We start from the raw sequence: 12,517 nt of genomic DNA on the forward strand, positions 1-12,517 counted from the left end.
GGCCCGCGGGCCAAATGTGGCCCGCAGGTCACTAGTTTGAGGCCCCCGCCTTGATATGAAAGTTTAATGTTAGTGCGGCCCCCGCAAGTTTGATATGGATGCTGTATGGTATCATGTACCCAGAAAAAATGATTACGTTTGATTAATGTTCATGTTAAAGGTTAAATAACTGTTAATAGTTATCCTCACTATCCGTGTGGAAGTGGTAAGTTTTTGGCTATTTAAGTTGAAAGGAAATAACTTGAAGGCTACCGTTTAGGTCGCTAGCTGTCTAGTTTGCGAGTTAGCATGTGTCTCAAGACCCTGCAGTTGCGCAATATGTTGTAAATAATAAAAAAAAAGAGTATAAATGTGACTATAGTCGTGTTTTGTCATGTCTACAGGGCTCTAATAATGCTTTGTTCATTTTAATCTGAAAAAAATAATTTGTCTACCCACCAACTATATGTGGTTTCTTAAGTTTTTATTTGCCGTTTTATTATTATTATTATTATTTATTACTGATTGATTGATTTTCTTTATTCTTGATTTGTTTATTTTTCATCTTATTTTGTGCAGAAAAATAAAAATTAAGATATTTGAGAACAGTGGAATGTTTTATCAGAGCTTTTCTTGTAGAAAATTGGAACCAAAGCACTGAAAAAGTTTGTATATTTTTCTGTTTTTAATAAATGCGTTTTTTTTTGGGGGGGGGGGCCTGATGCGGCCCAGACCCTATCTCCAGTGGCCCCCAGGTAAATTGAGTTTAAGACCCCTGAACTAGATATTACAAGTCGGAAGTGTAGTCGTTCAGTTTTCGGTCAGTATCCCAACCATAATCTCCCCGTGATTGACAGACATCTGTCTTACTGTTCAATTCTTGCTATTCTATTTTAGCTTGTTTATTATTTCATACAGTTTAAAATCATGCATTTTAGCATCAAACGCAAGGCAGGGGGTTCGCGCGGCTAGACAAAAGATGAATTTGGCTGTGAATGAAACACATCACACTCCCCGCAGTAGGCTGCTGGCTGTGCTTCCCGAACTGAGATTTGGAGAATTTCGATTTTTTTTTTTTTTTTTTTTTTTTTTTTAGAGAGAAGTCGAGTCCAGTCATTCAGCTACTCCTAATCTCTACCAAGTATGATGGAGGAGAGTGGGAAGTTGTCACTATGAGCTCATTGCTAGCTTTTTATGTATTCGTTTTTGCCCGAAGCCCAGTTTCTATGAAGATGCTATCATATCGTGGATTTCACACGCATGCTTTAATCTGCAAGTGCTTAAAACGCTTTTGATTTTTATCATCTGGAATTTCAAAAGTCAGCCACAAGTGTCGTTGCCAGCGCTACAAATGTTTATCGGGGCTGTGGAAATGGAGGCACTCCATGTAACGGTACCACCGATCTTTCGTGACGCTTACACTAGCCATTATCCATTTATACATATGGGGTAATAACTACAAAAGCAATCTTCACTCAGCTTAAATGTATTGCAAAAAAAAAGCCAGTAAGGATAATTCATAATGCCGCCTACACAGAACATACTAACTCCTTATTTCTAAAATCACAAATACTTCAACTTGCTGATTATAATTCATCTTCAAACAGCTAAAATAATGCATAAGGCTAAAAATAACCAATTAGCTAAAAAAATGTCATCCAATACTTCTCTACAAGAGAGGAGAAATATGATCTCAGGGAAGAAGTACATTTGAAACACTTTATATGCTGGGACTACGTTAAAAAGCCATAGCATTTCAGTAAAAAAAAACAACAACCTTAAACTGTATTATGGAAAGCAGGAAGTGAACAAATGTAACAGTTACTGATTGTAAAAGTACCAGATGGAGGGGTAGGATTTAATAAGCTTTGCTTCTTCCTACTCCTTTTGGACATGTGGAACTGTGAACTGATTATGTGATGCGTTCAATTGTAATCTGATGCATGTTCAAATGAAATAAAACCATTACCATTAGCCAGGCGTCGTCAGTTAGCTAGTACCAATGCGCCGATTTCGTTAGTGTTTTAAATCATCGAAAAACGCGGCAAGATATTATTATAAGATAACTATTACATGTTATGTTATAATGCAGCGAAAAGGGAAAGAAATACCGTATTTTCCCGACTATAAGTCACACTTTTTTTCATAGGTTGGCTGTTCCTGCGACTTGTACTCCAGAGCGACTTAACAAATGAAAAAAGTGTTTATGTTACATAAACACTGGACACCTTTTCTGTTCATGTTTATTTTTTGTGTATCTGAATAACCATTGTGTTAGCATATCTTACACCTATTCAGCCTGTTCTCGATTATTTTATTAATGTTAGAACTTGCCTTCCAAGATGACGTAATGTCTGATTTGGTCAAGTAGTTTGGAAAATAAATGACCCGCAAAAAATGTGACTTATACTCCAGTGTGACTTATGTATGTTTTTTTTTTTTTTACCTAATTATGAATTTTTGGCCTTGAGCGACTTATACTCCAGTGCGACTTATGTATGTTTTTTTTTTACCTAATTATGCATTTTTGGCCTTGTGCGACTTATACTCCAGTGTGACTTATGTATGTTTTTTTTTTTACCTAATTATGAATTTTTGGCCTTGAGCGACTTATACTCCAGTGCGACTTATGTATGTTTTTTAACCTAATTATGCATTTTTGGCCTTGTGGGACTTATACTCCAGTGCGACTTATGTATGTTTTTTTTTTTTTACCTAATTATGCATTTTTGGCCTTGTGGGACTTATACTCCAGTGCGACTTATGTATGTTTTTTTCTACCTAATTATGCATTTTTGGCCTTGTGCGACTTATACTCCAGTGCGACTTATGTATGTTTTTTTTTTTTACCTAATTATGCATTTTTGGCCTTGTGGGACTTATACTCCAGTACGACTTATGTATGTTTTTTTCTACCTAATTATGCATTTTTGGCCTTGTGCGACTTATACTCCAGTGCGACTTATGTATGTTTTTTTTTTTACCTAATTATGCATTTTTGGCCTTGTGGGACTTATACTCCAGTGCGACTTATGTATGTTTTTTTCTACCTAATTATGCATTTTTGGCCTTGTGGGACTTATACTCCAGTGCGACTTATGTATGTTTTTTTAACCTAATTATGCATTTTTGGCCTTGTGGGACTTATACTCCAGTGCGACTTATGTATGTTTTTTTTTTTACCTAATTATGCATTTTTGGCCTTGTGCGACTTATACTCCAGTGCGACTTATGTATGTTTTTTTTTACCTAATTATGCATTTTTGGCCTTGTGCGACTTTCAGTTGTGGCTCAAAATATTGCTTTATAGTCATATTATTATAACCAACAATACAGTGGTCATAATTTCAACCAGACCATTTTAAAATGTAGTAAAAAAATTTTTTTTTGGGTTTTCTTTTTTTTGAAATAAGAGTTTCCTGACAAAGTCAAAAAGCCTTTAATGCAATAAACAAATGTTATGTAATTCTTTTTATGCATTAAAATTGAAAACTGGTCGAGGAGGGTTAAAAAAAACCCATGTAATACCACAATAGTTGGAATAATTGGACAATTGTTTCCGTTTTAGAAGTAATTTAAAGCTGCTGTAACGACCTTGTGGCGCTGTACATGTCGGTGCTTGTGAATGCACCTTTTAAGAAGTACAGATAATTTATATGAAGTTCAACCACTGTGACTCTGTAAGGGCCTTTCAAAACGCTGTACTGCATGCTTTCTGTCACTGCGAAAATAAATTCTCTTGGTGCTGAGATTAATTTTAAGTTGCCCCGGCCTGATGAGCATCGGCACAAACACGACAGTATCATCTACCACGAACCATCCTTCATCCTTGTCAACGAACCCAAAAGATCTTATGTGTGAAAACTCCCTAACTTGAGTGATATATAATTGGAAGAATATCCGAAGCTTGATTTAACACAGGAATGTTGCCCCCCTCCCCCACTAAACAAATCGGTGTCCTCTTCCTCCGCTAAATAATGCATGCACAGGAAGCGTTATAATAGTGTAACTTTGTGTTTTACAAAGTCAGAAAGGTCCCCCGTGGAGTTATATCTGTATTCAGCTCGGTTGCTCATTAAATTACGTGGATGGCGGCTGCTACATCAAAGGAGCTCGGTATAAGGTTGCATGCAGTTGGGACCACATGGCTCGTTGTTGTCTGCGGCCCTTATGTAGAAAAATGAAGTAGACCTGATCAAGAGAGTTTGCCGTTGGAGAGTTGTTAGCATGATTTGATGTGCGTCGGAGACAATTTCACCGTGTTTCTACTGTGCCGACAATCCAGTCCGACACAAGTAAGACTGGTTTTAATAGTCACGTTTACATAGATCCAAATATTCCAATTCCATTTATGCCTTTTCGGCCTTGTGCAACTTATACTCCAGTGCGACTTATGTATGTTTTTTCTACCTAATTGTGCATTTTTGGCCTTGTGCAACTTATGTATGGGTTTTTTTTTCTACCTCATTATGCATTTTTGGCCTGTGCAACTTATATTCCACTGCGACTTATGTATGTTTTTTTTCTACCTAATTGTGCATTTTTGGCCTTGTGCGACTTATATTCCAGTGCGACTTATGTATGTTTTTTTCTACCTCATTATGCATTTTTGGCCTTGTGCGACTTGTACTCCAGGTCGACTTATATATGTTTTTCTTCTACCTAATTATGCGTTTTTGGCCTTGTGTGACTTATGTATGTTTTTTTTTTTTACCTAATTATGCATTTTTGGCCTTGTGCGACTTATACTCCAGTGCGACTTATATATATTTTTTCTACCGAATTATGCATTTTTGGCCTTGTGCGACTTATACTCCAGTGCGACTTATGTATGTTTTTTTCGACCTAATTGTGCATTTTTGGCCTTGTGTGATTTATGTATGTTTTTTTTTCGACCTAATTATGCATTTTTGGCCTTATACGACTTATGTATGGGTTTTTTTTCTACCTCATTATGCATTTTTGGCCTGTGCAACTTATATTCCACTGCGACTTATGTATGTTTTTTTCTACCTAATTGTGCATTTTTGGCCTTGTGCGACTTATATTCCAGTGCGACTTATGTATGTTTTTCTTCTACCTCATTATGCATTTTTGGCCTTGTGCGACATATGTATGTTTTTTTTTTTTTACCTAATTATGCATTTTTGGCCTTGTGCGACTTATACTCCAGTGCGACTTATGTATGTTTTTTTCGACCTAATTGTGCATTTTTGGCCTTGTGTGACTTATGTATGGTTTTTTTTCGACCTAATTATGCATTTTTGGCCTTATACGACTTATGTATGGGTTTTTTTTCTACCTCATTATGCATTTTTGGCCTGTGCAACTTATATTCCACTGCGACTTATGTATGTTTTTTTCTACCTAATTGTGCATTTTTGGCCTTGTGCGACTTATATTCCAGTGCGACTTATGTATGTTTTTCTTCTACCTCATTATGCATTTTTGGCCTTGTGCGACTTATGTATGGTTTTTTTTTTTTACCTAATTATGCATTTTTGGCCTTGTGCGACTTATACTCCAGTGCGACTTATGTATGTTTTTTTTCTACCTAATTGTGCATTTTTGGCCTTGTGCGACTTATACTCCAGTGCGACTTATGTATGTTTTTTTTCTACCTAATTATGCATTTTTGGCCTTGTGCGACTTGTACTCCGGAGCGACTTATACTCCAGAAAATACGGTATGTGTTTGTGTTTCAGAATCAGAATCGCCTTTATTGTCATTGTATTTCATACAACGTACAACATACAAATTTGAGTGCAACTCCACGGTGCGTTTTGTAGAAAGTAAAAAATAAGGAAAAGGATAAAAATAACACAAGGAATAACAATATAAATATAAAAGTGGCAGGTGCTGTTCAAAATAACACTATATAAATATATGTACATCAGAAACAACAACAATAAACAATAACCACAGTCAAGGGAATTGCAGCAATACAGCAAAATGGAAGCGATTGAGTCAAGCGACCAGGACAAAACCCTGACAGCTCATTTATGCCGTCATTGGATCGGTAAATTGGTTAATTATGACTGATTTCACAGATTGATGCTAATTAGGTCAGTGTAAAGTCAAATGCATATAATATAGCAGTTATATTTATCTCCATCCAACTGTTTGAACCAGTAGTTATTGACACTACTTTGTATTTAATCTTAATCTCCTGTGATTGGAACCATCCTTCTAATTTCCATCTGGCCATCTTTTCCGTACTTTGGTGGCTGTCACAGAAACATCTGTTGCAAATGAATTCTGTCAGTGCAGCATATTCGCAAGACGGGGTTTTAGCTGACATCCTCTTTGGGGGAGTCACATGTGATTATGGATGCCAATGTGTCTTGTAACAGGATTAGGGATTTGCCCCTCGCATATTCAGCACGGAATTTTAATAGGGTTCACTTCCCTGCAAATCGGATGCAATAGTTTGCCATCTTGTGTCACTTTTTTTTAATATCGCCTCAATACAATTCTCATTTTTCCTTATAATAAATGGTAGGGGGGTGGTTTGATTGCATTATTTAAGATCAAGCACAAAATGAGCACATTAGCGTTGTCGTTCTTCTTCTTTCCTTTGGCTTTTCCCTTCAGGGGTCGCGACAGCAAATCAACCGCTTCCATCCAACCCTGTCTTCCATATTCCAAGGCCTGTAATGTATAATGTCCCTATGATGTACCTGATCCTATCCATCCTGGTCACTCCCAATAAGAACCTCAGCATCCTCATCTCTGACATGTCCCAACCATCGCAGTCTGGCCTCTCTGACTTTATCTCCAAGGCCTCTAACATGTAATATCCCGTTCCTGATCCTATCCATCCTGGTCACTCCCAATGAGAACCTCAGCATCCTCATCTCTGACATGTCCCAACCATCTCAGTCTGGCCTCTCTGACTTTATCTCCAAGGCCTCTAAACATGTAATGTCCCTCTGACGTACCTGATCCTATCCATCCTGGTCACTCCCAATGAGAACCTCAGCATCCTCATCTCTGACATGTCCCAACCATCGCAGTCTGGCCTCTCTGACTTTATCTCCAAGGCCTCTAACATGTAATATCCCGTTCCTGATCCTATCCATCCTGGTCACTCCCAATGAGAACCTCAGCATCCTCATCTCTGACATGTCCCAACCATCTCAGTCTGGCCTCTCTGACTTTATATCCAAGGCCTCTAAACATGTAATGTCCCTCTGACGTACCTGATCCTATCCATCCTGGTCACTCCCAATGAGAACCTCAGCATCCTCATCTCTGACATGTCCCAACCATCTCAGTCTGGCCTCTCTAACTTTATCTCCAAGGCCTCTAATGTATAATGTCCCTCTGATGTACTCGTTCCAGATCCTATCCATCCTGGTCACTCCCAGTGAGAACCTCAGCATCCTCATCTCTGACATGCCCCAACCATCTCAGTCTGGCCTCTCTAACTTCATCTCCAAGGCCTCTAACATGTAATGTCCCTATGATGTACGTGATCCTATCCATCCTGGTCACTCCCAATGAGAACCTCAGCATTTTTGACAACATGAAAAGATAACACTTGCCTTTTGCTGTAATCAGGAAAACTGCTAGTGAGTGTATGCACCTGTCTGCTTTCAACCACCAAAGATGCACTCGCAGCTTGGCTGAGGGGGGTCACTTCATTAGCGAGCAGAGGAGGAGAAAGAAGTGGAGCAAAAATGAGGAGGCATTTCAGTTCAGAAGACTTTTTTTTTAATGGCTTTTGCCTGCCTGCGAGGTTTTTGTTTCCCCAAACACCTCTTCAAAGACGCATCAAAATAGGCCTCTTTTTTTTTTTTTTTAACACAGTCTTGGAATGCCAAAGATCAGCCGGTGCAAAGCACAGCTTTCAAAATACCAAGTGAAGGAGGAACAAGGTGCCTAGTGAATTTACTGGGGCCACTTGGTAGTCACATGTCTCTGACACAATACTGAAAATGGTCAACTTTGAGGAGTTAAAATACTCAAAAGTTTGAGCAGGTTATTGCGCTTGGCGGAGGTCTGCACTCTGAATGATTCTCTTTCTTCTCTGTTTGGGACAGTCCATTTGCAATGTTAAATACTATTGAAAAATTCAAGTTTATTGCTTTTGATATGGTGTACTTGCATTATTATGCCATATATTATCACCATATTGACAGTTACTATAGTACACATAATGTCATTGTATGTTCATATCACCTCGTACTTCGGTACAAAAAAAACAAAAAAAAAACTTAAACTGCATTATGGAAAGCAGGAAGTGAACAAATGAAACAGTTATTGATTGTAAAAGTACCAGATGGAGGGGTAGGATTTAATAAGCTTTGCTTCTTCCTACTTCTTTTGGACATGTGGAACTGTGAACTGATTATGGGATGCATTCAATTGTAATCTGATGCATGTTCAAATGATATTAAACCATTACCAATTAACATAGCATGTTTTTGGAATGTGGGAGGAAACCGGAGTACAAATAAAAATATAATAATTAAAAAAATAAAAAAATGAATTAAAAAAAAATAAAAATCTAAAACAAAAAACAAAAAAATTAACCAAACAAAATAAAAAAAACCCAACTTAAACTATATTAGGAAAGCAGGAAGTGAACAAATGTGACAGTTACTAATTGTAAAAGTACCAGATGGAGGGGTAGGATTTAATAAGCTTTGCTTCTTCCTACTCCTTTTGGACATGTGGAACTGTGAACTGATTATGCGATGCATTCAATTGTCATCTGATGCATGTTCAAATGAAATAAAACCATTACCATTATATTTAATAGAGAAATTGTGTGAAAATAATTGACAATAATATTGTTTATCAGTAACAATTCGTAGGACAATTATGGTCCAGCAAGATGATCGTGACAGGCCTTCCTCCACTCCAGATGGGTCAATAATTATGAATATATCTGTTGAAACACATTACATGAACATGCTCATGATGCTAATGTAACTGTACGTCTTATTTAACTTCATATTATGCAGTTGGTTGCATCTCGGAGTAAACCAGTTGAATATTTATAGTGTTGTTATTATTGTGTTGCCAATAATCCTTCTCTACTAAATGACTTGCTTACCTTGCTTAGCAATTACCTCGCATCTTTTTCAACACTTGAACTTGCTTTGAGGATTTTCCACTCTGAGAAGCGGGTGTTTTATGTGCTTCCTTTTCCTGTCGGGTCTATTGGGAGTCTGTTGTTTTGTGATGTTTAAGCAGGGATGATGAATTAGTCAGTGAGCTGATTAGACCCTCGGAGCCAAAAGTCTACTGAAAAGGAAATGATCGTGTATCTGGTCACATAGTCGATGCCGGCCGATCCAGTGTGCTTAGTCATGCTGCTGCTGATGACTCTCTCAACATCTCAACAAAGGAAAAAAAAAAAAAAAAAAGCCTTGATTAAAATCAATTTTGATGCTAGCATGGAGTCCCGAGTTACCACTTCCACAACATGTCACAGCTAATTTTCCTATTTAAATGATGGCCCATATCTCAGTTTGTCTTTCTATGCAGCAAATTTTCTATTGCCATAATCATATCTAAATACTCTGGTACAAAGAGTTTAGGCTATAATTCATAGTCCATAAACATGTCGTCATCAGCGACAATAAACAGCAGCAGCAGCAGTGTATGTGGCAGCTGTACATGAATAATAAATACTACATATGCAGTTGTGAATGTTAACACAAAGTAACAGGGATGAGAATGAGCCAGTGGAATGATGATGCATGAATTAATTGCAATTATTTTCATTATTCAGCGCAACTACTTTGTCGAGTCCCCTTGGGACTGGTTGACAGACTCCGGCGTAAGTGGCTGTTGGCATAACCGAAACGTAGTTTGCACGAAAAAAGGTGCAACAAACTACCTCGAGAAGCGTTTGTTTCCTCCACCAAGTGTCATTTTTGCTGGCCTTTATCTGTTTGTTTTTTTCCCTAAATTAATATGGATTAAATTTTCATGAACTGTCTGAACTGGGATATGGAAGAACTGATATTTTGGGGGTGACCCGGATTACAGTCTGAATCCAGGATTTTATTTTTAAAGGATTTTTGAACATTGCGAGAAAAGGACCATTTCCGACATTTGTACTCCACTTGTTTGGGACATTTAGCCTTCCCTGTACATTATGCTATCATGCTGGGTTGTTGGCATGTTAGCATTGCTAGCATGGTAACATTGGTAACATGTTAGACGCATATATAAACGCTTACCACTATCATTCTAGATGTTATCATGCTAAAGTTGGCATGTTAGCATTCCTGGCATGCTAATATTAGCATAGTAGCATTTTAGCTTTTACTTGGAAAAACTTTCATGATAGATATTCGCATGTTAACATTACTAGCATGGCAACCGCATAATAGAATTTTATCCATTTTCATAGCAAGACGTTGTTAGCATTGCTAGCATGGTAACATTGGCATACTAGCATTTTTACTCATTTCATGTTAGACACGTATATAAACACTTACCACTATCGTTCTAGATGTTATCATGCTAAAGCTGGCATGTTAGCATTCCTAGCATGCTAATATTAGCATAGTAGCATTTTAGCTTTTACTTATGAAAACTTTCATGATAGATGTTACATGTTGACATTACCAGCATGGCAAACACATAGTAGCATTTTATCCATTTTCATAACTAGACATTGTTGTTAGCATTGCTAGCATGGTAACATTGGCATACTAGCATTTTTTACTCTTTTCATGTTAGACACATATATAAACACTTACCACTATCGTTCTAGATGTTATGCTAAAGTTGGCATCTCAGCATTCCTGGCATGCTAATATTAATAAAAGCATTTTAGCTTTTACTTGTGAAAATTTTATGATAGATATCCGCATGTTAACATTGCTAGCATGACAACCGCATAATAGCATTTTAACCATTTTCATACCAAGATATTGTTGTTAGCATTGCTAGCATTTTTACTCTTTTCATGTTACACACATATATAAACACCACTATCATTCTCGATGTTATCATGCTAAAGTTGGCATGTTAGCATGCCTGGCATGCTAATATTAGCATCATAGCATTTTAGCTATCATTTATGCAAACTTTAATTATAGATATTCACATGTTAACGTTACTAGCTTGGCAACCGCATAGTAGCATTTTAACATTTTCATAGCTAGACATTGTTGTTAGCATTTTGCTAGCACGTGAACATGCGCGTACTAGCGTTATTTATGTATATAAACTTAAGCAGACAGTGCTATCATGCTAGGAGTTAGCATGCTAATTATTCTTTAAGGCATTCAAACCCTACCATGGCATTTTTTCATGGTTAAGAACTCAAATATATATATTTACCCTAAAGTATTCAAAGTATATAATTTTTGTCCTTGTTTCTTTTTTTGTCTGTTCTTTTTTGATTGCTTATGTACACCAGTTTGCATGCTTGTAAAGTTTTGGCTTGTTTTTTTTTTTTTTTTTAATATTTTTCTGTGCGAGAGAGCTGTTTATCCATCGCATCTCTGGCTCTTAGCTGTGCTACCTAATTAGCATAAGTATATCTTGGTAATGTTCCCTTTGCTTGGGTTATACATCTCTGTTAGCATGAACCACGACAATCACCTTCCCTTTCTTGTCTTGCCAAGAGCTCGCTTCGCATTCATAATGAATTGTATCAGAGCCATCGCCCTTCATCTGAGCTCGGTGCAGATCAAACCACGTCAACGAGAGGGGGGGGGGGGGTGAATCGGTACTGTCTACAGTATACATTTTATTCATATTGGCAGCAGTCTATAGCCTCTTTTATTCTGGCACTTGACTGTGTTCCAGCTCCCTCGGCATCACAGTGTTAGGGAAGTGTGGGTACATACCTCAACGCATTGTTGTTGTTCCCCCGGATTTCTTACATCTCTTTTTGTCTTTTTGCTCCATTTTGTGCATTTTCACCTCAGCCTATGCAGTAGATTGCAGTTAGAATGATTTGAATAATCCGAATAATTCCACAGTGTGCCATTGCCTGCCATCCGTTCCTGTTTATAATAAATATATATATATATATAATAAATGAACTTGAAGCTAACCTTAGGGCAGTTGGCATCACCGCAAAGGCTCACATGAGATTCTGAGCTTCTTTTAAACAAGGCAAAAGTCACTGCAGCTTACTTACCCAATTCTGTCTGCCTCCGGAAAATGTTAAGTAGCACTCATACGTATATTAGTATTTGGCAAAACCGTGCGACAAAAAATGCAAGTCTTTTCCCTTTTTGTGCACGGCCATATTCTCTCCGTCTTGGATTTAAACCCTCTCTTTTTTTTGTCTGTCTGTGTGTCCTCAGGTTCAACTACAGATCAACGCATCATCTCACAACTAATGGTTTCTATGAGTTTCTCAACTGGTTTGACGAAAGAGCGTGGTACCCGTTGGGAAGGATTGTGGGTGGCACGGTAAGTCCCGCCGTAACTATACGAACCCTATCGGAACCCTTCAGTACCAACCATTAATTCGTTCATATTCTACCGCTTATCCTCACAAGGGTGATACGGGGGGTGCTGGAGCCTATACCAGCTGTATTCGGGGCGAGAGGCG

The 12,517-nt window shown here is 37.7% G+C and overlaps 1 protein-coding gene across 1 annotated transcript in view; it reads left to right on the forward strand.

The window, feature by feature from the left end:
- The window catches only part of stt3b (STT3 oligosaccharyltransferase complex catalytic subunit B), a 65,416-nt gene that overhangs the window by 14,217 nt on the left and 38,682 nt on the right, over positions 1–12,517 (forward strand). Inside the window, exon 2 of the mRNA XM_078791918.1 lies at positions 12,267–12,375. Coding sequence (XP_078648044.1) covers positions 12,267–12,375 — 109 coding nt within the window. The remainder of the gene's footprint in view (positions 1–12,266; positions 12,376–12,517) is intronic.

This window comes from Doryrhamphus excisus, linkage group LG7 (assembly GCF_037039965.1).
Source record: "Doryrhamphus excisus strain RoL-2023G ecotype Guam linkage group LG7, RoL_Dexc_Guam_v1.1, whole genome shotgun sequence".
NCBI classification, from domain to species: domain Eukaryota; kingdom Metazoa; phylum Chordata; class Actinopteri; order Syngnathiformes; family Syngnathidae; genus Doryrhamphus; species Doryrhamphus excisus.